At 36.2% G+C, this 24784-nt stretch overlaps 6 protein-coding genes and 1 long non-coding RNA gene across 12 annotated transcripts; 2 read left to right on the plus strand and 5 right to left on the minus strand.

Moving 5' to 3' along the window:
- Positions 1-81: 81 nt before the first annotated feature.
- On the minus strand, positions 82-1289 carry AT4G10695 (CDC68-like protein; the record flags this gene model as incomplete). Of its 2 annotated transcripts, NM_001340680.1 has the most annotated exons (2): positions 82-870; positions 1236-1289. In NM_001340680.1, one exon carries the CDS (start codon positions 784-786, stop codon positions 82-84), a length of 705 nt encoding a protein of 234 aa, NP_001319896.1. The 2 variants fall into 2 exon arrangements, with proteins under 2 accessions (NP_001319896.1, NP_680675.1); NM_148309.1 differs by lacking the exon at positions 1236-1289 and having other exon boundaries at positions 82-786.
- A 2881-nt stretch (positions 1290-4170) lies between these two features.
- AT4G10700 (F-box/kelch-repeat protein) lies at positions 4171-4966 on the minus strand (the record flags this gene model as incomplete). The annotated part of the gene is made up of 2 exons (NM_117138.1): positions 4171-4652; positions 4705-4966. The coding sequence occupies 2 exons, from the start codon at positions 4964-4966 to the stop codon at positions 4171-4173; spliced, it is 744 nt and encodes a 247-aa protein (NP_192808.1).
- Positions 4967-8210: 3244 nt separating this feature from the next.
- Positions 8211-12665, minus strand: SPT16 (global transcription factor C). Of its 3 annotated transcripts, NM_001340682.1 has the most exons (3): positions 12511-12662; positions 10930-11783; positions 8297-10808 (listed from the first exon to the last, which is right to left on the minus strand). In NM_001340682.1, the coding sequence occupies exons 2-3, from the start codon at positions 10956-10958 to the stop codon at positions 8534-8536; spliced, it is 2304 nt and encodes a 767-aa protein (NP_001329035.1). In that variant the 5' UTR covers positions 10959-11783; positions 12511-12662; the 3' UTR covers positions 8297-8533. The 3 variants fall into 3 exon arrangements, with proteins under 3 accessions (NP_192809.1, NP_001329035.1, NP_001329034.1); NM_117139.3 differs by having other exon boundaries at positions 8211-11783; positions 12511-12665; NM_001340681.1 differs by having other exon boundaries at positions 8297-12304.
- Positions 12666-14104: 1439 nt separating this feature from the next.
- On the plus strand, positions 14105-15867 carry AT4G10720 (Ankyrin repeat family protein). 2 transcript variants are annotated; one of them, NM_001084902.2, is made up of 3 exons: positions 14105-14499; positions 14642-15310; positions 15410-15867. In NM_001084902.2, exons 1-3 carry the CDS (start codon positions 14187-14189, stop codon positions 15664-15666), a joined length of 1239 nt encoding a protein of 412 aa, NP_001078371.1. In that variant the 5' UTR covers positions 14105-14186; the 3' UTR covers positions 15667-15867. The 2 variants fall into 2 exon arrangements, with proteins under 2 accessions (NP_001078371.1, NP_192810.2); NM_117140.3 differs by having other exon boundaries at positions 14159-14499; positions 14642-15867.
- Positions 15726-21195, minus strand: AT4G10730 (Protein kinase superfamily protein; the record flags this gene model as incomplete). 2 transcript variants are annotated; one of them, NM_117141.6, is made up of 21 exons in its annotated part: positions 21066-21195; positions 20742-20973; positions 19670-19924; positions 19464-19588; positions 19324-19368; positions 18943-19024; positions 18812-18880; positions 18548-18718; positions 18403-18468; positions 18253-18321; positions 18083-18154; positions 17708-17985; positions 17467-17588; positions 17281-17375; positions 17032-17088; positions 16866-16958; positions 16705-16759; positions 16564-16619; positions 16417-16484; positions 16273-16324; positions 15726-16145 (listed from the first exon to the last, which is right to left on the minus strand). In NM_117141.6, exons 1-21 carry the CDS (start codon positions 21092-21094, stop codon positions 16101-16103), a joined length of 2136 nt encoding a protein of 711 aa, NP_192811.4. In that variant the 5' UTR covers positions 21095-21195. The 2 variants fall into 2 exon arrangements, with proteins under 2 accessions (NP_192811.4, NP_001328971.1); NM_001340683.1 differs by having other exon boundaries at positions 16101-16145; positions 20742-21195.
- On the plus strand, positions 20531-20764 carry AT4G05810. The gene has a single exon (NR_141917.1). It is a non-coding gene; the product is annotated as an other RNA (long non-coding RNA).
- Positions 21196-23450: 2255 nt separating the features above from the next.
- Positions 23451-24734, minus strand: AT4G10740 (F-box and associated interaction domains-containing protein; the record flags this gene model as incomplete). The annotated part of the gene is made up of 1 exon (NM_117142.1): positions 23451-24734. The coding sequence occupies one exon, from the start codon at positions 24732-24734 to the stop codon at positions 23451-23453; it is 1284 nt and encodes a 427-aa protein (NP_192812.1).
- Between the last annotated feature and the right edge of the window lie 50 nt (positions 24735-24784).

Here is a 24784-nt window from a genome sequence, read left to right on the forward strand (position 1 = left end):
CCTGTCATTAGCTATTATGTAATCCTCCTCTTTATATAGTTCTCTGCTTGTAATCGAATTCACTAAGGAAGAAATACACAATTATTTTCTCTCTGAAGCTTTTGCTTCTACTTTCACTTTCTGCTCAGCCAAGTAAATTCTCTTCCTAAGACTAAACCATTCTTCATTGTACATATGAATATAAGGGCATATATGTTCATTCCATGCTTGATGACTCATTGTGCGGGAAGCTAGATCAAAGTCAACTAAAACACCTCCCGAGCTGAAGCAATAGAAGTGACCATTGGCATAGACAAGATTGCTATGCATGTACGGCTCAAATCCATGAGAGCAAGAAAAATCTTGAGTAATCCACTCAGTTGCTCCAGGAAAGCAAATGCTTATACGAATGATAAATCTCGTAAAAGGTCTTAACGCTATTACCGCACAAGTACCTGATGTAGGTACCGAAGAGAAAGCAACAGCCTGAAAGGACAACTCACACTTTGGCAAGTTTATAAGCTCCCTAGTATACGGGTTGAGGAAGAACATGTCCACTAAACTGGATCTTCGCATAAGCAACCATCCGTCTTTCGAGTAACAAACATCGGTTCCAACTAACTCGGGTAAATTCAGTGTGTAACTCTTCCTTCCCAATGGATCGAAGAGAATAGTCACGCCGTAATGTCTCGGAAAGCTGATAACCCATGGATGCTTCTCCACAACCCGAACTGATTCAGCGGCTTTACGCCATGCTCGGCAGACCGCGGATGCACGAATGTTATCTTTTAAACCAAGATAAGACATTATTATTTCCAAAAGGCTTGATGTAAGGTCAGCAATAGTAAGAACTTCTTCTTCAGCCCATTGTTACTAACATCTTCGTTTGACCTTCATAATTAAAGATTTCGATCATTAAATTAACTGAAATAAATATATATTGCTTTTGGAGCCGTAAGACATGAAATACCACAAAACCATGAGATTGAAAATTGTCTCAAACCAAGATGCTACAAGAAAGCCGAGAAAACAATAAAAGTTGTCCCAAACTCATCTTAGAAACCCTAATTGTTTCATAGTGGAAGTTATAATTATTTACGGGAATAATTGGCCACGAACTCCACGAAGATGCATCAGATCAATAAATCATGCTATAGATTCTACATTTAATATGGCATCTTGTTCATAAAACCAAAAACCTTTGATAGAGATGGGATAGAGAGTATTGAGAGAGAGATAGAGATGGGATAACTCACCAAATGAGCTTTCCTCTCTGAGTTGCCATTTCGATTTAGAGAAGATGAAAGGGGAGAATTAGATATCTTATGTAACAATTTGACACCTCTAAATAAAACCAAATACGGTTGGTCATTCGGATACTTGTTCGGGTTTGGTTCTGATATTTTAGATTTTCGGGTATTTGGTTTAGAGATCCAGGTAGAGGTGTAAAACGGGCCGGTCCGCAATGGGTATTTTTTTGTTGGACTACTAACAAAAAAATCTATGTCAAGGCCCATCTCATGGGCTTAACTTTTATATTTTAAAAATAAACAAAATAATAAAATAAATTTAAAAATTTTAAATTAATAATTTTAGATTTAATATAATCTTTAAGATTTACTTTTAAAAAAAAATATCATTCTATAAATTAAATTGCTTTATATTATCACATATTATTGTTTCATAATTAAGTAAAAGATATTTATTTATCTATATTATATATTTATTTTTGTTAAACATTTGTATCCTGCGGCCGCTCCGCCAATCTATGGACAAATCCGCTAAAACCCACAATCTATTTGGGCTTGCCCGTTAGGCTTTCTATTTTATGGACATAAAGCGATGTCCAATCCCACCCTGCCGTGGTACAATATAGGCTAATCTCAAAGGCCGAGTTACATAATACTTTGTTTATTTATATGTATTAAAGGATTTTTTTTGTTACAAAATAAGTGTTGTTTTCAACTTTAGTTAAAAAAAGAAAAATAGTTAATATTTCTTGACCAATTATGTTTACCGTATATTTTTTTATTGGTTGAATTGGTTATAATTAATAAAATCTTTATATAAAAAGAGGTGAGTTAAATGAGATTTTTGTGATTTTTTAATTTTTTGTAAAATCTTAAACTACAACTATAAATTAAAACATATGGAGTATTATATTAAAAACTGCTTTAGATTATCATCAATTATATGCCCTAGGAAAATAATGTCCCATTGAGGATTAGGATCTAGTCGTTCCTGAAAAACACATTGCTGACTTAATATTGGCAGAAAATACCATTTTGAAATTATGAGTGTGACACATAAACCCTTCAATTAGCTAGAAACTTTATCGTCCTGTATGGAAAAATAGCCCATTTAGTTGAGGACATGACTAACAAAATTCATGTCTCAATCAGACTAATCGATCATTAACTTTATAGATTGCGCATGACGGAAGCAAAAGAAACAAACACCTTCTCAAAGTTTGCAATTTTAGCCTCGTGAAACTTTATACTCTTTCAAACGCAAACTCCCTTTTTAAAAGTGTACATTCCTAAAATAGAATATCTGCTTTTATGAATTTTTGCCTCCAATAAACTTGATAATTAATTGATATCTAGCCGGCAGCTAAATCTAAAATTTCTCAAGACATCAATCCAATTTCATCCTTAGTTTTCCGGGTACACATTTTTTCCACACAATCTACGAGAGACCGCTATTTAATCTTACATCAAAATTATATTATTGCACTAGTTAACAACTGGGATAGTTTAAAGCAATGGCCAGTGACAACTGACTTAATCCTACCTCTTTCACTCCTTTTTAAGAAACTTTACAACCATTTCTCCGGTCATTAAGTCTTGCTAGCTACAACATAATTAGACATTTAACTTTTAAAGATATCAATCCATCCTTCCTTCAATATACCTAGTATTCTTTCCAATTGTTGTTTGTGTAATGAGGTATATTTTTTTGTAAACATCATTATCGACTTAAATAATATTGCATAGTGAATGTAAATAGTGAGAAAATTTACGACAACAACTTAACAAAACCAAAATGAATGTAAATGGTGAGATTTTTTTTTTTTTTTTTAAAACCCAATTAAAGGATCTGGTCAGCTCCGGTAGAAACACTTACTTCTTCCCGAAGGGTCACCACACTGTCCGTCTTGAGTTTATAATGTTTTTCGACTAATGTCAAGGGGTAAGCCGACTGTCTGTATTTCTGACTACTATGTAAACCAATTGGGACAAGGTTTTCAATAGACAAAATTTCCTAACAAATGTGTTTTTTGTTTTCAGGAGGATCGAACTCGGGTCTTTACGTTTCACTATTCACCGAACCTTCCCCTACTACTAAACCACATATGCTTGGGCATGAAGAGAAAATTTACGACAGAGATTTTTAAGGATTTCTAAAGATGATAAGGTACGGTGTGAATAGGTTAAGAAAAACTAACTTAATAAAATAAATGTTTTCTACAGTCCCTTGATGTGTTCATAGATCATGAAATTACCTTATTTTCATTGTTTTTTCTTAACCTGGAAATAAGGGAAGACCCTTTTTGTCTTCTTTATAATTTGATTAATAAAATTAGCATTCGTATGAAGAAAAATGGATTAACTCCATGTTAAAAGTTTTAGGCTCGACTTGTTTGAATGATAACGAAAATTAAATCACATGCAAAGGACTATGAAGTTGAAAAGATAAAACTAATTTTTTTGCATAACCTCGAATCAGTCACATACAAAGACTTTGGAAGTTAAAACATAAACCTGAAAACAACTGGTTTTCATAACCGTACTGAAGTAAAGTCCCCATAAGTTTCACACAAGCAATGATCAATACATATTTAAAATAAGACAATAAAGCTCAAAGCTCAACTTACATTAATAAAATTAGCATTAGTATGTCACAAAAAGGGTATATCTTCATGTTAAAGGTTTTGGCTAGAATTACGGTTTGAATAATATGAAAATTCAATCACATGCAAAAGACTATGGAAGTTAAACAATAAAACTGTTTACATAGCCTCAAATCATTCACATACAAAGACTTTGAAAGCTAAAACATAAAGCTTAACAGTACTGAATCTTAAAGTCGCCATAAGTTTCACACATGCTATGATCAAATACATATATCAAATAAAATAGGAAAACTCAAAGCTAGCTCCACTTACCTTTACCATCATCCATTTGCTTATCATTTTATCACATCTAAGATGTCCTTAGACGGTGGCTCGATCCAAAGACTCCTAAGAGGGCAAAGTTCTTTCTGCATTTGCCACATTGTTGGTTTAGGGAACTGCTTACGCGGATAGTACCTGGCTTCATCAAACGAGTAGGATACACATCCCTTGCAATCTAAACCATACTTTGGGAAGTACACACTGTTCCTCATCCCAAGAACATCCAATCTCGTCTCCGAGGAATACATACTTGCAAAGATTGTCACGCCGTCAAGAGTAGTACTATTCATCTCCTCCAAATTTGAGGAGACAAGTTTATACACCATCGGTATCTCGCTGCTACATGTATACATGAGAAAGAGCTCTCCTTTCTGCTCAGCCAAGTAAATTCTCTTCGGAAGATTAAACCATTCAGCATTATCATTGCGCATATAAGCGCATCTATGTTCATTCCATGCTTGCTCACTCATTGTGCGGGAAGCTAGATCAAGGTCAACTAAAACACCTCCCGAGCTAAAAGAAAGCAATCGCTTGAAAGGACAACTCACACTTTGGCAAGTTTATAAGCTCCCTAGTATACGGGTTGAAGAAGAACATGTCCACTAAACTGGATCTTCGCATAAGCAACCATCCGTCTTTCGAGTAACAAACATCGGTTCCAACTACCTCGGGTAAATTCAGTGTGTACCTCTTCCGTTCCAATGGATCGAAGAGAAAAGTCATGTCTTCATGGTTCGGAAAGGTGATAACCCATGGATGCTTTTCCACAACCCGAACTGATTCAGCAGTAGTGAGAGCCTTCTTCTCCATCCCATTGTTACTGACATCTTCGTTTGACCTACATATATATAGATTTCGATCATCAAATTAACTTATATTTGGGTTTGTTTTTGGAGCGTAAGACATGAAATATATACAAAGCCATGACCCATGAGACTAAAAATTGTCTCAACTTGAAAGTCCTAAATTTGTTGCAAGATGCTTCAAGAAAGCTCAAAAAACATTAGTCTTTGAAACCCTAATTATTATTTCATAGTGAAAGTTATAAATACAAATCAATAAATTAATAAAATAATAATAATTTTTTTTGAAAATCTTATTTAAATATATGGTCCCATCAATAGTATAAATTAATAATTGTACTAATAAATATTATAAATATCATATGTAAAATATGACTGTAGTAATTTTTTTCTTCAATTTTTATTAACTTAGTGTACAATTCTAGTATTTTACAAAATTAAAAAAAAATTTGTATTGTTTTTTAAACTTAAGAATTGTTTTCTACTTGAAATTACAAAAAAAACTACATTTTATATCAAAGTTTTGTAAGAGTTTACAAAAGTTGTACAATTTTATTAATTTATCGATAAATTAATACCTCTTTAAATTAATCAATTTTCTTACTCCCAATATTAATAATTTATAGAGGTTTTACTGTTGTCATTGGCCACGAACTCCACTAAGATGCATCAGATCAATAAATCATGTTATAGATTCTACATTTAATATGACATCATGTTCATAAAACCAAAGAAGTTATTGCGACTAAAGAGAGAGAGAAAAAAAACAAGAATAACTAAAACATCGTGCATAGGTAATAAAATCCCTAAATTTTCTGAGCGAGTGACCTAGATTCTCTCATCACCCAAAATTGTGAAACTAAATTTAATAACTCATTCATATTCAACCGATCCAATTTAACAAAAGATAAACACATCAATCCAGTGAACTACTGAAATATATCATTACGAAAACCCAAAGAAAAAATTACGAAAAGAAAGAGAAAAACCTAAACAATCGTGGATAGGTCTTAGAATCCCTAAATCTTCTGATTTTCCCAAGATCCTTCAAATCATGTACAAACTATGTGACTCAAAAAGACTATAAAATACTTTGAGAGAGAAATAGAGATGATATTACTCACAAGAGAAGCTTTCCTCTCGAAGTTGTCATTTCGAACTTGAGAAGATGAAAGGGAAGAAGTGAAAATGTTATGTCACACAATAAACACCTCTATATAATAGAACCAAATAGACTAGGCATTCGGGTATTTGTTGGTTCGGTTCTGGTATTTTGGGTTTCGGGTTTAGGAATACATGACCCCTAGATATTCTATAGCATCATCTTGGAGTTCGGTTCGGGTTTGGTTCAGGTTTTACCCAATACCCAAAATTACCCAACAAAACTATCCAAAATGTATATAAAAATACTATTGTACAAATAAGTTGGCAAAGTTAAACATTGGCTCTAATGTTACAGTCTTATTAATTATTAATACCGTAAGTTGCCAAGTTCAATACTAGGAAGATACATTTTTCCCCTGTTTTCTTTTCTATTTACTTTTAAATTAAGGCCAAAATCCTAATTCCTAACCCTACGACACTATAACGCTAACATCGATTTGGCTTCAGTCGACCTTGTTTTTATCACCATCTTCACTTGTTTTTCTTGCTTTTTGTACCAAGACTCTCTAGATCAAACATATTGACAAAGGAAAAGACTCGTACTCGATCGGATTTATGGAGTACTTCAGGTCGGATTTATGGTCGAATTTCAGGTCTGTTTTTTTTTTTCCACCCGTGGAATCAAACATATCACTACTTAATTCGTTGTAGATAAAGCCAATGTAAGAAATGTCAATTAGCCCAACTATGACACTATTGAGAGAGAGAAAAAGGACAACCCACAAGAAGATTTCCTCTCTGATCCGTTATTATGATTTAAAAAAAATAAAAAGATAATAGTAAAAATGTTATGCCACAATTGATACTTATATATATAGTAGAACCAAACATCAATACTTTTTTTTTTGTAGATAAGGCCGACATTAGAGATGTCAGTTAAAGTCGAAATTTCAGTTCTACCCGACCATGAGAAACACTGGATTCGGCTTTAGATATATAAATTCGATGGTAAAAATTAGATGGTTCGAACTAGGCTAAAAAAACTTGACAACATCCAATATATGCTATACACTTTTGGTAAAAATGTTTGCTTAAACAATGTCAGATATATAAAATGTATAAAATCTTAATTTACATTTACAACTACATAAACTGTTAATTATTTGATATTAACGTGTTAAGCTGAACATAATAGTTCAACGAATTGGAACAAGTTAAACAATGAGTGGTATGCCGGAACAAACTTGAAATGAATTGGTTAACGTTGAGGTGGTTCAAAAAATTGAGATGAATATCTAAAATATAATTTCTCGATTTTATATATCGTTATTACTAGTTAGTATGAGGGTATTGACTATTGAGAGCTAGAGAGAAAGAAAAGATAATTAACTCTCAAGATAAGTTTTGTTATCCGATCATTCATTTCGCTTTATACGGAAAACAAAAGAAAGACTGTAAAAGAGTTATATTTTTTGAAATAATATTCTAATAGAAGCAAAAATCATGACCTAATTTTTTTGTTGATAAAACTGTTAAAGACGTCATTTAGGGACCAAAGTTCGAAATCCTGTCCAGCCCGATCATAACCATGATACACACCATGATGTGGTATTGGCAATATTTCATCACATTCTATTCAATTAAATAAGTTTGATTAGTAAGAGACCAAAGAAAGAAGACGTGTTGCATGAGACATGAGCATGACCGATTAATAAACAATTGAATTGTACACTTTTAGTGACATTTCTATCTAAGATTTGCTAAATTTTGACAGTGTGCATGGACGGCTAAGCCAAGGGAGCAATGTATTGGGTATCTCATATATGGACATATACAAGATATAAACTCAAGTGTAACTATTGTGGTCATCTTCCATGAGAGAAAAGATGACGATGAGGTCGTTCCTGTTTAGTGCAGCTACCACGTTCAACGTCGGATTCCTGGGGCACGACCGAGTTAAGGTTGTTCAGAACAAAGATCACATTACTTAATTTACTTTAGTGGTCCGAAGATCAGAGGAGTTTGCTAGAGAGCTACAAGAGCTCTGGAAGAGTTCTTCTTGCTAAATCAAGTATGTAGCTAAATTACTACCAGTTGATGTAAAAAGAGTGATTGTTATAATTACAAAAATTTGAAAGATTTTAAGATTAATATGGTATTTTCTGCCAATTTTTTTTTTATCCAAGTCAAAACGACAAGTTGTGTGATTTTTCTTTAAGACTAATGAGAACCAACCTAACACCACAATGGGACATTATTTTCCTAGGGCATATAATTGATAAAATTATCTTAAGTAGTTTTCATATGATACAAAGGACTGATAAAAAAACCGATAACAAAACGCTAGTTTTTGTTTGCCAACAAACCAAGGGAAAAAAACTAATTTTAAACCTGCGAAAGTAAATGTCTGACTTTCGTTTCATCTCTAATGAGAACAATGATAAGCAGAATTCGAACTTTTTGAGTTTCTTCACCTGTGCTTGCGTTTAGATGGTGGCATGTTCTTCATGCTGCTACTACCACCTCCACCGCTAGTTCCAGGTCGCGATTTCCCAAACGCTTTCATCTTTCTTCTCTTCCTCTCTTCCTCGCTATCAGACTCAACTCCATGCTCTCTGTCTGCATTAGTAGCTTCTCTCTCCAGTTCATCCCAAGTCTTACCTTTCTCTTCCTCTGACTCTTGCTCTGAGTCCTCTTCTTCATCATCGTCTGACTCCACCAGTGACTCACTCTCTGAAGCCTCGTCCTCTGACTCAGACTCAACCTCTACATCTGATGGTTCATATCCTTTGTCTGACTCCTCAGACCCGCCAGATTCTGAATCGCTTCCGTCCAGGTTCAGAAACTCCCATCCTCCATCATCTATAAAGCTCTGCGGATCATCTGTGATCGTCTTTAGGATCTGTCTCCAGTTCAGATTCAGTTTGCTCTCGTAGTACTTTATATCTGTGGTGTCTAGCCACTCCTTTATCCCCTCTAGGGAGCTTGTGGGAACTGAGTCAACCCTGAGAACATCTTTTTTGAAGTCCTTGAAGATGATGGCCATGTCAAAGTTCTTCTGCCCAAACCCAACTCTCTCAAGATTCACAATCTCAATCTCACTCAGACTCACCACGAGGAACGGGTATTCTATCAGCTCAACTAAGCAGCTGGAGGTCGGTATTATGAATGCAGATGTCTTGTGCGGAACACCATGGAAACCAAGCTCTCTCAGAGGTTGATCAAACTCAAGGTCCAGACTTGCAAACTGTGGTAGTTGCCACATATCATTCACCCGGTTTGCAAAATGATTGAAATCCATGTTGATCTTGTTCTTCCTATCGCGCTCCCTCTGTTCTTCGTCAATCTCATCTGGATCATAGGCTGATCTCCTCCCACCACCTAAAGACTGCACAACATCCATTACCTCCACATAGAATTGAACGTCCTTTGTCTTCTTAGTTCCTACCATGATGTGGTTGTGCAAATGAAAATGAAGGAGGGTGATCATCTCCTTCTCAGCAGGCTGGAAAAACGCATGCTTTATGTTTGCAAACAGGACATCCACGCGCTCGTCAGGCCTGGTAGTTGAATACCTGAAACCATTTGCATGAGCTTCGAGTGTCCCAGGAATCTTCTTGCGCCCACTAAAAGGCGGACGGATCCACAGCTCGGACAACCTGAGGGGTTTGAACTTGTTCCCTGCAAGCTGAAGTTTCTCTTGGGTCACCAATGTCGCCCTTTCAGCTCTCTCTGACTCCCTGGCCATGACTTGCCGTCTAAGGGTCTTAATCTGTTGAGTTACTTCGCTGCTATGCCTTGAATCCTTGGTCCGGAATGAAACCTCCTTGAGGTAGATAGCACCCTGGTTTTTCAAAGAGTTTGAGTCATGAGGGTTGAAGGGTGTACCCGGGACATTGAAAATGATACGGATGTAGCAGTTTCGGTTGGTATCTTGATTGCCTGACACTGTTCTTATTGTAGCCACATGGAATGGAACCAAGCTCCCATAGATGGGTAACAATACAGCCTCGTTTCTCGTATCAACCTGGATCATCAATTCCTTATGGGGCATGTCGTTAACATTCTTGTAGGCAACCACATCAGCTGAAGTCTTTGCAGTAGACCGGCTGTCTCCCGCCCCAGAACTGTCACCAGCAAGCCTTCTGGCAGTTTCTTCATTTTTCTGGCGTGCCAGCTCTGCCTGGTGCTGCTTCCGTAGCTCTTCTTTAGACACCACATGATCATCTGATCTAAGAGCTGTCTTGGTAATGTAGTTCTCAGAACCACTGGTCCTAGCTTTCTTGCGCGGTTTCTCTTCTTCTTCATCCTCTTTAAAGGAGTAAGCCACATCCTTAACAGATTTAGAGCACTTGGTTAAAAGCTCCGGTTTCTGATCTGTGACGAGAACTGTGTCAGCTAGCAAAAGTGAGAATTTCTTGTTCTTGCTGCGGCTTTCTGACTCACATTCCAAGTTCTGGAAACCAAGAGACACATTAAATGCCATCTTCGGTCTCAATACTTTATCATTCTTTGCATTTATATTTAATCCTGACTCTCGGAATTCCAGACCGATACCAGTCCCAGCAGATTTAGTTAGCTTGTCAACGAACTCAGGGGCATTCTTTTCAACAACAGAAAGGGCAGCTTGATAGACAGTGTTTATCTTTCTTCCTGACCTCAAAGCATCAATAGCAGCCTCATGTGCCTTGAGAAGAACCTCATATGCCTTGCTCTGGAGAGAAGTTGCATCTATTAGGTAGGTCCTGGCAACATTTGAGCAATAACTATTATACCTAGCACCAACAGCACATATTATGATACTCGCTGGATCATAAGTGAGCAGTTCATCATTGCTTGCAGCACTTGGTTTGAGATCAAACTTGCCTCCGCTTTGAAATATCGGAGGGTAGCATATGTCAACATTCTCTGGCTTCAGTTTCACACTGGCCTTAGTTGGCTCAAGTATCGCTTTCTCAGTGAGATCCATCAGGGCAGAGTGGGTGACGTCTTTCTCCTCATCAATGGCACTCTCAAGATTTGGAACAACAACATTTTTCATCACACTGTAGGCTAGATACGCAGCTTTCTTCACACTCATGACCTCAGTATCGTCTTTAACAGCAAATAGATCAGACAGCCCCCCAGTTATATCTACGAACTGGAAGTTTGCATTCTTTAGCCTCTCAGTCCATGTCTCCAGAAGCTTACCTTCAGGGGCTTCACGAGCAATGTGTCCAACAACTTGTGAATCATTTCCATCACCCCGGGATAGATCACGGATGGCACGAAATATGGCATCCATCAGCCCTGTTCCATCATCACCCTTAGGCTTAACATGCATGATAACATCAAGCTTCAACTCATCATGTGCAGGTTTTTTCACAACTTCAAGTAGAGAAGCCTTGTTCCTACTACACAGGAAATGGATCTGCTTCTTGGTAAAAACCATAATTGTATCTGGAAACTCATACCCAAGAAGCCAAATATTCAACGCTGAAGATTTCAGGTAACGCAGATCATCAGAAGCAGGAGGGGTAGCAATGGCAAGAGCGTCGGCAGATCCCCATAAGTCTGCACTGTGCTTCTTCCAGTGTTCATACAATGCTCTTGCACGTGAGATAAAGTTTTTAACATCTATGGAATAAGTATTCCCAGCTTTTGGAGGCACTCCACTAGGAGGGGCTCGGGCATTACCATTCCGAGAGTCTGCCATCTAAAGAGTCCAGCAGCAACCTATACTGCGAAGAAAAAGTAAAATAATACTCAGAAACAAGAAAGTTTTACATAAACGAGACAGAGAGAGATTCACAAGCCTAAAGCTTTCACTAATCAGGAAAAAAACAAAAGACTAATCTTTTTATCAAAAATTGAAAAGACCAACAAAACCTTATCTCGTGAATGCCAAATAAAGTTCAACAGTTTTTAAACAACGTCAATCTCCAAATGCGCAGGACATAATCATATACATATAGGTATTGGCAACAAAAACGTGAAAATGAGAACTAATATCGCAAAACATTAGACTCTATATATATCAAAAACGTGAAACAATGTCGAGAGATATAAACTTAACGAATCCAAATTGAAATCTAGGGTTTCATAGCCTTCAAAATAGGTCAAAATTTGCAGTAAATTACACCAAATTTCAGACCCAGAAAGAAAAATTAGGGTAAGGAAAAAAAAAACCACTTCGAAATAGAATCAATAAAATCTCAAAATTAAAGCAAAGACGCGAACGGAAGCTTCGCACGGCGAAACCCTAGAAATGGAAGAACAAGAAAAAACAAAAATCAATTACTTGTCTAACGCAGCGAAATCAAAATGGATCGAGTTAAGAACATGATTTTAAACGAAGAATCAAATCGAAGAACACGAAAACGAGATTTAAACAAGTTGAATCGTAGATTAAAAACAGTGAGAAATCGAAAAAGGGGGAAGAACAGAAAAATCAAGCGAAGAGTTTACCCAGATGGTTAACGGAGGAAAATAACAAGGTAGCTTTACACAAAGGCGGTTTTGGCCGCGAAACAAGAAGAAAAACAAACTCCGGCGAGGCTCTCTTCGAGAGAGAATGGGGAGAGAGTAAGCGAAAGTTACCAAAGAATGGTTTTTCTACCAAGGCATTTCCTGAGAGTGGAACATACTTTTATTCTGATGATGGTGGGCTTCGCTTACTGTTAAACACCGATTTGTATTGGGCTTAACATAGTGACTAATAAAGGCCCATGTACTATATTTTTGTTTTGCCGGTGGCCCATTTACTATATCGTTGTCGATTTTGTTATATATGAATGATAAAAAATAAACAGCAACCGAGCTAATTGAACCAGAAGACCAAACCAAGTTTATCTCGAAATTAGACCGAAACTTGTTTACAACTCGATTGGTTTAAAACTCAAGAGAAATTAAACCGATTTTTAGTGTGACAATACATTATACATGCATGGATATGTGATCTCAAATTTGTGCTTTAGTTTTAAGATTTGAGAGAGAGAGTTTTCAACTTTTGACCTTTGGCTATAACTACAAAATTATCTTTGTAAATGTAGTTTACAGTATATAATGATGAGGTACATAACCATATTATAAAGTTAATGAAGTAAATGATTATCACTTTTTTTATTTGCAAAATCACTTAATTGGGAAGTGATTTCTCAAAAAAAGAAAAAATGCTATGTTATTAAATAAATGATGAATCATTACATTTTATGTTTGTTTTATACTATATATCTAAGTATATACTCTTACCAAAAAAAAAATTAGTATATAATGATTTATCTTATATGCGGTTTAGAATTGTTTGAAGCTAGATCAATGTACGCTTAATGCCTAACACTGTTTCAGAGCGATATCGCCATATGGTTGATCCTGTTTCAATACCTGTAATTCAAAAAACAACACATTTCAGCTAAGAGGCAATGCAGAGATAGAAAAATAAAGGAACAATCCCTATTGAGGAACAATTACCAATGTCGAAAACATTCGAGCAGCTAATTTCCTTGTCTTTCCAGCCAATATCTTGCTCAAACTTAGATCTCCAATGCTCTACAATGTTCAAAGAATGTTACACGTTAGTAGAGAAACAATAAGCTCTCAAAGCTAGCTACGTACATGGTTTTTGGAATCTTTATTTACCTTGTTCTCTTTGGCAAAGCATCAGAAATTATGGGAGCTTTCATCATTTTCTCTTGTTGTCATTATACCGGCGACTACTCCAATGGCTCCAGCATGCCAATGACTTTGCTTGTGTCGTATTGGAACATGTCGAATTCTCGACTTTCTTATCATTTATATCTTTGCTGATTATTTTGATATGATCAAACGACGACGTTTTAGTGATATGATTACTCTCATGTTGTGAATTCTGATTTTCACAATGTGTTGGGTTGGTAGGATTTATATTCTCTTAAATTAATGTATCAAGTTCTACTTAAATTTGTAGTATCCCTAGAGAAGACTTTTTTTTTGTAGTCTCTTTCTCTGAGTTCATCTAGTGTTTGTCTTCTATTGGCTTAAACAAATGATTGGTCAAGTCAACATCAAATACTTGTTCAAACGATGACATTATATTCTATAAGTAAATGTAAAGTTTTTATTTCTTGAAGAAAAACAAAGACTTGTTTCTTCTTGTTCTTGATATAATGGATCCAAGATTGATCGTAGCTACTCAAATCGGAAGCATCGATGAATTGTATGCTCATATCCATGAGAATCCATACATTCTTGAAATCATTGATGCAATACCTTTCATCAACACTCCTCTCCATATAGCTTCTGCTTCTGGTAACCTTTCTTTTGCCATGGAGCTGATGAATCTTAAGCCGTCTTTCGCGAGAAAACTTAACACATACGGGTTAAGTCCATTGCATCTTGCTATAGAGGAAGGTCAAACACGGTTGGTTCTAAGTTTACTCAAGGTTGATTCTGACCTTGTTCGCCTTCGAGGAAGAGAAGGTAATATATTTTTCATTTTCTACTACTATGACATCATATAGCTAGTTTATTAGACCAACCAAGTTGTGTATTGTTTTCTTGAAATTGTTTGATCTTTTGTTATTACTATAAATGGTTGAAATAGTTTGATTTCGAATACAAGGTATGACGCCGTTTCATCAAGTAGTAAGAAGAGGAGAAACTGATCTTATGACAGAGTTCCTCTTAGCTTGTCCTGGTTGCATTAAAGATGCAAACGTGAACGGTGAAACCGCTCTACACATCGCGGTTTCAAACGATAGATACGAAGAGCTTGAAGTACTCTTGGGATGGGTACAAAGACTTCGTCAAACAGACGCTGAATCGTTAGAGATGCAGTTTTTGAACAAACGTGATCAAGACGGTAACACAGCCTTACACATAGCAGCATATCAGAACAGATTCAAAGCAGTAAAGATATTGGTAAAATGTTCTGCAGTAAACCGGAACATTCATAACCGGACAGGTTTAACCGCCCTAGATATCTTACATAACCAGAGAGATCATCACGCAAACAGTAATATCGAAAACATAATCCGAAAATGGGGAGGTAAGAGTGGAAACTCTCTACCAAAATCCAAGAAAGTGTCGGAAATCTTGAGATCTCCGATTAGTTTCACCGAGCATTTGTTCACGCAAACAGCCCGGTATAGGAACCAGACTTCTGAAGGAACACGCAGCGCGCTTCTAGTGATAGCCGCGCTGATAATCACAGCTACTTATCAAACAGCTTTGCAGCCACCAGGAGGTGTATATCAAGAAAATGCAGCAGAAGAAAGTAAAAAGAGTGTTGGTACTGTTGTGATGAGTCATAAATATTTCTTTGTTCTTCGAGGTGTGAATACTATGGCTTTCGTTGGAGCGATTTTCATGGCGTTTTGTTTGTTACCAGCTGGTGAAGGCTATGTATGGTGGTTTCTTTGGATAGCAGTGCCATTGTATGTTTCTTACTTGGTTTCGATGTCGGTTATATCTCCAGATACAGTGTGGTACGTCTCTACTAATGCAGGCTCGGTTATAATCGTTGTTTTCGCTTACATGGTTGTGTTTTTCTTGCGGTGGAAGCGGTCTAAGAAGAAGGTACCTGGAACTAGTAGTGAGTTGATTCTTGAAGGCTTGACAACTCTGGATTTAGCTAAAGGATCATAAGTGAAAATAAGATTGTTTCCATGTAATAAGTTTCTGAAGAAATCTAACCTTTATAACAAAGAGGCAAACAAATACATCAAATAATGTTTCATTTACAATCCACACAAAAAAGGAAGAGTCTATATTTGTTGCTAACAATAATAAAAAATGTAAAGTTTTGTAGTGTTTAGATTAAATAAACAAATACAATTTTCCATGGCCAAAGAGCTTTCTTCTCTATTTATCTCTCTCTATCTGTTTTTGTTTCCGGCTTCTTCTGTCAGAAACAAATGGCCGATGGTGACTCTGCTTCTGCACTTATACAGAACAGAACCAAACCTGTCCTTTTTGCTTTCATGATCAGAGAGCTCTCTGGTTTTCTTAGTGTACAAAACATACTTTTCTCTCCTCCTAAAAAGCTTCTCTGTAGTAAGGTCAGTGTTCCCGGTCTCTGATTACAATTGCTCGCGACCGGTGACTGATTTCAATTTCTGCTGCAGCTGTAGATAAACACAAGAGATGGATGATTATGGTTCAGAAATCAGATTTTACTCAATGTGAGTTCAGTTTCAACAACTAGCAAATTTGTTTCATGAGTTGTTCATGAGATCAAGTGAATTCACTTACTTGGGTCTGTTTTGATTTTTCTACTTCAAGTTCTTCCGTCAACTCTTTCATCCTAAAGAAATTGAATTTCAGAAGCAATTAGATAGACTATACCACATTGATCTCCTATAAGAAAGGTGTGATTGATTGAAGAAGAGGAACAACCTAGCTCGAAGCTCGGTTATCTTGGTAAGTAGTAACCTCTCTCGCTCAGCTGCTGTAAGTTCTACAACCTGTAATCCCAAGACAAAGACCAAAAATGTGAGTGACATTATTTTGAGAATGAATAGTAGGTTAAATAAATCTACTTACGGTTCCATTGCTGTCAGATCCTCGAGGCAAAGGCGGCAACTTTCCATTTTGAGAACCTATAACAAGGATCAGAAAATTGATCAACTGTCGCCAATATTTTATCGCTATAACAGACAAAGTGGATAGAAGTGTCTATCTTACCATCTGTTGTTTCAGCAGCTTGTTGTAAGGTATTCACTAGATTCATAATAAGATCCTGAAGTTGGAGAGTTCCGTTAAGACAATACAAAACTTGAGGAATGAATACAATCGAGTTAAACTCAAGTCTCAGTGTGATAATGTTCTTATACTTCTTTTCTCACCTGCTGCATTGAATTTTGCTGGAACAGATTTTGAAGCTGAGGTATAATGAATGAGAGATGACTACTTGACTCCTTGATGGCCTGGCCCGTTGGCTGTTGCGGGAAAATAAGATTGTTATGGTAAGAAAACATAAATTCCTGGAAGTCTTTGTAGTAGCAAACTTACCATTTTAGAATCAAGTATCCAATTCCCAACACTGGCAGATTTTCTCAAAGGGGATGCCTGTAGTTTAAAGAGTATGAATTAATCAGGTAAAACCCAGGAGACAAAAATCATCACTACACTAGAACAGAAAGACTAAAACAAACTCGCGAAGATCGACAAAGGACTAAGTAGAATATCCTAGGTTAGGTTGGTCTAGTTATTAACTTCCATATAAAGACGAATGTGAATAGCAGAAAAAGATATACATACCCTTGCAAGATCCAAGTTTTCTGATGTTACTGAAAATCTTCCTTTGATTTGAACCACATTAGCCTTCGACTTGTCATCTATAGAATCACGAAATCCTGTACAAGATAGACAACCACGCTAAGTCAACCGCACTAGAAGCAACTGAAATTACTAAGCTGCATGAAGATCGATAATGTATTTCCTCACCTCCAGAAGATTTGATAGGAGCTGAAAGACTGTTTGCTGAAGCACGATTTGGAAGATTCAAAGGACCACTAAAGCTGGGTGCCCTCCGGACTGATGATTTCAGTTGCCGTTCACTCTCAGACCTAGCAGATATCAAATTTCATGTTGGAGCATTTGAAAGTTGCGAAAGAAAGGAGAAGCAGAATACTGTAATCAAATGATCTCTCAAACAACAATTAACTAATAATAGCCAGGACCTAACCTTTCATAACCATGAACCTTCTCTGAGTCTGAATTGATTAACACGACACCGGATGAAAGTGGTCCACTATGAGTCTGGAGTCTCACTGGCTTACCCTTGGCCTGTGGAACGTCTTGTTCTGAACTTGATGCCGGTTGTTCCACAGAAGAAGTGGTTGAATTGAGAGTGGATTTCTCTTCACAGATAGGTTCTACCACCTCAGTATCTGAAGCTTTTTCCTTTCCATTCATGTTTTCAGATAGCAATTGACTACCAGATACTTGCCCTCTGTCATTCACCTGCAATGTGTTTCCCAATAAGTTCAAACAACCAGATACCAAGAGAGTGAAGAGATATAAGATGATTTCGCTGAATATTTCTTTGCGAATTACTAGCCTTATTATGCAACTGTTCGCCAAAAGATTCTTCTTCTTCCCTACTCTCTGTTAGAATGTCATCATCATCTAGCTATTGCACACAAAAAAAGAAACTATAAGAATATTTGACGAAAACCAATGGTTTCTTAAATGGCATCATTTAAGAGATACTATCAAAGCATAGCTTACCAAAGATGCTTGTTCTTTCAAATCTTCGATATTGAAGTTCCAAGCACTTACTCCTCTTTGGTATTCACTCTGACATGAAAAACAACTTTTTATATAAGCATTCTGCAATTTGAGTCTTAAGTAATATACTCAAACTTGTGCGTTCGTCACCTGTGATATAGCATCCTGGTCAGCAGAGGCCATTCCTTTCAAAGCAAGCTGTGCAGCATCCTTGGCCTGTTATACAACGACTCTATCAATTAGAGTAGAACAGGACAAGTACTGCAAGCTCGACGAAGATATAAGCATGGCAAACCTGAAGAGCTTTTACGCGAGTCCAAAGAGGTGGTAAATCGACAAATAATTTTTTTACACAGATCTCTGGAGGCTTCACATTCTTGAAAAATGAGTGTTTCAACAATTTTTCAGCAGTTGGCCTTTTTGTTTGATCTTTCACCAGACACAATGCTACCAATTCTTTAAAGGACTGAGCGCAGCTGGACATCTTCTAGTTAGAACAATCCTCGAAATGGAAAGTATTCAAATAAAATAAGAATATACCTAGGAAGAACACGCGTACCTTTGAAAACTTCTTATCACGGTCATAATCAAGGCCAGGTGGTGCATTTTGGATAGTCATTAAGAGTACCTGTTACCAGGAAAAAAGGAATAAGATCTGTTCTTAATACATATAAGGAAAATAATGAATACCTTCATAGGGGGATATTTTGAGAAAGGTGCATGACCGTGAGCCAACTCCAGCGCCGTTATTCCAAAAGACCATATATCAGCCCTGTAAGGAAGGTACAGAAGAACAAACCAACCAATAACTGTTATTGCATTTCTTTGATGCAAACAGTTTCTAAAGATTTTTCATTTCATTTGACATAAAAATACTCAAATGATAGTAACTTTTAAACAGCTGCGGGGCTGAAACAATCACACACTATCTAGATCAACTAAAATCAACGGCTTTCGATTTTGAGAAGTTGGATGACATATACCAAATTGAACAAACCGCTATATTTAACAAGGACCATGCAGAGAAGTTGAGTATATTAGTTGGCACTTGATATTAAAGCATAAACTCACTTTGAATTGTATCCACTCCCTGGCTGCAAGACTTCCGGTGCCATCCTACAAAAAGAAACAAGATATGACATGTCAACCATCGAGTAGAGAGAAACTGTGAAGCTTAAGAAGACCGAAACGAGAAAACTACAGTAACCAACCAGCATGGAGTACCAACAAATGTATTTCTTGCACGTTGCCTATCGCCATTGTCAAACAAACATGCAGAGACACCAAAATCACCTAACTTAATCTCGCCAGTGTCATCAAGAAGTATGTTTCCAGCCTAATATATAAGACACACAAAAAAGTTTTGAATATAGTCATGGATCATGGATGATCTATCAAAGTACAGTGTGAAGCTGACCTTAACATCTCGATGGATATGCCCTTGTCTATGAAGATAATCAAGAGCTTTAAGTGTTTCTTTCAGCATAGAACATATAGCCGCCTCTTCAAATCCATCTGGATACGCTGCTTTCATTAGATGCAAACACGAACCCTGAGCCATAAATGGCATAACGACCCATAGATGATGATCAACAGCAAACGAACAAAACGACTTTATAACATTCGGATGGTCTATCAAAGTCATAGTCTGAGCCTCCCTCCTTATATCATCCTAAAATAACCAAAACAATGCATTAAATTCGCAGAAACGAAAACACAAGAACAAGAAACAAATACAAAAAGGGAAAGAAGAGAGAGATCTAATAACTCTCCCATAATCCCATTTGATCTTAAATGATTAAACCAACCAAACCTAAACACAAAATGTGAAGGTGGTAACAATTTGGTCACAACCCATCAAAAAAGATAACAGCTTTTTTGCTACAACGAAGCAAAGTTTCGATCTTTAGTGAAGCTAACACAAACACAACCGCAAACGCAAAATGGGAAGATGATAACACAATTTGGTCACAACCCATCAAAAAAGATAATAGCTTTATTGCTACAACGAAGCAAACTTTCGATTCTTTAGTGAAGTTAACACAAACACTAACGCAAAATGGGAAGATGATAACACAATTTGGTCATAACCCATCAAAAAAGATAACAGCTTTATTGCTACAACGAAGCAAAGTTTCGATTTTTAGTGAAGCTAACACAAACGCAAACGCAAATGGGAAGATAATAACACAATTTTGGTCATAAGCCCATCAAAAAAGATGATAGCTTTAATGCTACAACGAAGCAAAGTTTCGATTTTTAGTGAAGCTAACAGAAACGCAAACGCAAAATGAGAAGATGATAACACAATTTGGTCATCGCCCATCAAAAAAGATGATAGCTTTATTGCAACAACGAAGCAAAGTTTCGATTTTTAGTGAAGCTACACATGATCTCAATTTTGTATCCCAAAATCAAAAATCCCCAACTCAAAATACACATACTCAAATTCGATGCTGAAGCTAAAAGAGATCAAATTTAGAACAAACCAGATTACTATTGCAGCGATCGAGATCCAAAGACTTGATAGCAACAACTTCATTAGTAGGAAGATAAATAGCACGATGAACAACAGCACTAGCACCATATCCAACTTCTTCCATAAGTTTATAATCTTTAGGGTTTACAGAGAAACCTTTCTTCTTCTTCTTATCACCACCACCACCACCACCACTACTAGTACTCGCCATCTTCTTACGTCGTCTCGAACCCAAAACAGCCCTAAAAACCACCAACCAAATCCGTCTTCAAAAAAAAAAAAAAAAGAGAATAAAAATCGAAATCGAAGTAAGAACAGAGAGACTTAGAAGTACTCTAGAGCAAGACGAAACCGAGACACCATTGTAAAAAATGAAGAAAAAAAAAACTCAATTTTGGATTTTTTGCCTTGTGAAGATTTGTTTTTCTTGTTACATTTTTGGATTCGGCTTGTGTGACTTTTATTTGCTAATCAAAAAGTTTGACCTCCACCAGAAGAAACGCGATTTGAGAAACGAGAGAGACAATGTGTGACGTGGCAAGTCTATTGAACATCTAAGATTAAGACACGTGGCTTTAATGTAATAGATTAGCGAATCCCATAAACTCTTATCTTTGGATAGTTTCACGAGTGACATTGACTAATGACTTTGGTTTTGGGCGTTGAATAACAATGATTCTCTATCTATTTTTGTCAACGAATTTAGATTAATATCCTATTTGAGTTATTAGAGATTTCTAATTAATATCACGACACATAAATTATTAGAGATTGTCTACTTTTTATAATAAGAATCTAACCTTATGAGATTCTATGAATATCATGGAATTTGTTTTGTATATACATAAATTATAAGAGATTTTATGTTATTAAATATTCAGTTTTAATAAATTAGGAGAATTTTTTTGTAAATCATTTTTTTATGTTCAAAACTTCCAGGAATATATGTTTGATTGAATCTTATTTGTATAAGAAAGATTTTTGTTTGAATCTTTTCTTTTACATAAAAAGGTATAAGATCCAAACTGTGAATACTATTTCAGGGATAAATCTTCTTGTTCCATATGTGTGTGAACATTTCTGAATTAAGTTACATCTCGTATTTATTAATAGCTGTAATTTATTCTTACATATAGATATTCAAAAAAGTTGGCCTTTGATTTACATAAAGCGAAGTATAGTTAATTATCATAGGCTAATACTAACTAACATTTTCAGAAACGTGAATCGTAAAATTATTTATACAACTGTGTCAGCATATGTTTAGTTACGTTCGACAACTATAAGAAAAGATTTGGTAGCCCATATGTGAGAAAATATGTATCATTTCAACTTACATCAAAAGAAAAGGCAAAACATAGTTCCTTGATCAAAGTTTGAGAAAGTTAATAACCATTCCCTAGCTAATAGCACTCTAGAAATGTGACGGCGTCCATTGTGTCATTAAGATCACACTGCCGTCATTATCAGAAAACTAGGCAATTGTTTGTAGGAAAAGATAGCTGCAAAGATTCGAATGCCAGCAAACAGATTTTTAGAGGACATGTACAACATCATTAATTACAATGTGGGATCAGGAGAAAACCTAACTCTGCAAGAAAATGCTTTAACAATCTCTTAAACTATCTTTTAGTTCATGTTTTATTACTTTTCTCACTTGAAGTTTGTTTTGGATAGTGACAGCTTGTTCGTTTTGGATACTCATGTGTGTAATCTCTTCCAATGCTGTCTTTAGACTTTAATTAATTATGTTACACATGGTTTGGGTATCTCTTCTATAAATGTTGCTACGAGGATTCTCATGTACGTAGTTTATTAGAAAAATGGATATGGGTTCAAAGTTGGTTGCTTCCTTAACATACCAAATCGAGTATATATCTCTATCTTCTAATGCATGGTTAAGCTCGTTTAGTGCAGTTTGGTTTCTCTCTATCTGCATAAATTTTTATTAGTGAAAAACCAACTTTTGACTAGGAAAAAAAGATACTATATGGAAACTTCAACGTAGATCAGGGCAAATATAGCAAAGCCATGATTACTCAACTCTATGTACTGACACGCCATGACAAAAGTTTCATGCAAGTTTCAAAAGTAAAGCATATACACAATTTGCAACTTGAATGTTTGTTCTCTACAGGCAAGTGAATATCCATAACATACTACAACTAACAAAACCTTTAATGATTTTATGATAGTGAGATTCCTAGTTGAATGTTCTCTAGAAAAAAGGTTAAATTGAGCAACCAAAACTGATCCAAGAAGAAAAACAATCATAACGAGAAAGCTACTAGATACACATAGAGGTGACTCGAAGACGGAGTGATGTGCCATGAGATCAATTCGTAATATTTTGTGTATGTCTGAAAGTGTAGCCGTACAAACCATAACACATCCATAACCTACTTTCAAATCATGAAACAATGTAAGGAATAAACCACATACATGTAGTCAGAAGCCGCAACACAATCTCATCAAGTGCAGAGTAAGAGACAAGTACACATATTCTTCTATACTTGCAACTTGCATCAACCACACCGCCGGAGACGGATGTGATATTTCAGACGACAAAACTAGTCATTTAATAGATCACACAGCGGTTTTGTAAAACTTAAAAAATTAAAACATGAAAATTTTGTCCATATAGAACAATAGATGGGAAGAAAAAAGTTAAACGGGTAAGTGAAAAACATATAAACTATATAGACTTTGTAAATTGAGACTAATCAACCTTGATACGTTTATCATGTCTCATATCAATGTCGATGCCTTTCCTAATCACTTTTTTTTGCCTTTTGCCTCTATTATGTTGCTTGATTTGCACTGTACTTGGAACATAAGAGCACACAAGTGGCCAACAGCTTTTGTCTCCAGATTCTTTAAGAACCAATTTCCTCACGCATCCAGCCTCTCCAATGATATTAATAATGTTGTGAGCGACTTTTTTTCCTTTTTCTTTATCAAAAACCATAGCAACTTTCTTCTCCATGTCAATGAAGAAACTCTTACATGAAAGATTTCGCTCAAGGTTCGATATATATATTGTGAAGAAACTCTTACATGAAAGATTTCGCTCAAGGTTCGATATATATATTGTGAAGAAATTGCTCCAAGTTACATTTGTGGCATCAATCTTAGTCGTAATCCATATCACAACCTTTTTGCTTGTCCGAAATAAAGCCGCGATCTTCTCTGCTCTATCCGAAGATAGTGGCGCAAAAACTAAACCCCTAGCCTTAAACGGCAGAGGTATAAGCGGTCCAAATCCTCCTCTTGTAAAATCAAAGCAGATCATATGACCAATATATGCAGATGCGTTTCGTTCTACAGCGCCCCAATAAGTGTTTCCATTAAGAGAAACACCACCACAGCGAGATATTATCCGCCAGTGTGGAGAGACATCAAGAGTAGTCCATAAATCAGTATCAAAATCGTAGGTTTCATATCGTAAAGCGGGGTTTTCGGGGTGGTGATGGAAATCATCTATAAACCTCAAGATTTTGGGGCTACGGTTTCCACTGTTAGTTTCGTATCGGAGAGCATAGTTATAAACATCTCGTCCTTCCCATTCACTTGTACGGTGATACTTTCTGGTTTGGATCCACCTTGTTTGCCCCAAATACGGATTCAAAACCACAATCTTAGTATCATCGTCTTTTAAGATGCATAATAATAAACCCTCACAATGAAAGACTTGAGATATCTTGACTTGTTTAGAACCATGTAGGCAAGTAAGTTTACCTAGAGACTTTATGGATAGGTTTTCGTTGACGATGATGCCCATTAAATAAACGTTGTAATCCATCATCACAATCATTCGATTCTCTCCTAATTCCCTTGCTGCTTCTTCTTCTTTCCGTATGTGCATCTTCTTAAAGCTCTGGCTTTCTAACAAAGCATTCCAGTTTTTGCAAGTTAATCGCATTGCTCTCAAACAATGTAAAGGAACCCTAGAGACAATGTCCTCTACTAGTTCCTTTGGAAGATTTGACATTGTCGTCCTCATTGTGTTTTTGATACAAGGGATGTTCAGAAACCTTTTGCGACTCATAAAGG

Source organism: Arabidopsis thaliana, chromosome 4, assembly GCF_000001735.4.
Source record: "Arabidopsis thaliana chromosome 4, partial sequence".
NCBI classification, from domain to species: Eukaryota; Viridiplantae; Streptophyta; class Magnoliopsida; order Brassicales; family Brassicaceae; genus Arabidopsis; species Arabidopsis thaliana.

What these genes read in the sequence shown, in the direction of transcription:
- SPT16 (NM_117139.3), bottom strand. Translation starts at nt 11,758, where the DNA reads ATGGCAGACTCTCGGAATGGTAATGCCCGAGCCCCTCCTAGTGGAGTG.
- AT4G10720 (NM_117140.3), top strand. Translation starts at nt 14,187, where the DNA reads ATGGATCCAAGATTGATCGTAGCTACTCAAATCGGAAGCATCGATGAA. An exon ending in TCGCCTTCGAGGAAGAGAAG is followed by an intron (nt 14,500 to 14,641) that starts GTAATATATTTT and finishes TTCGAATACAAG; the next exon opens with GTATGACGCCGTTTCATCAA.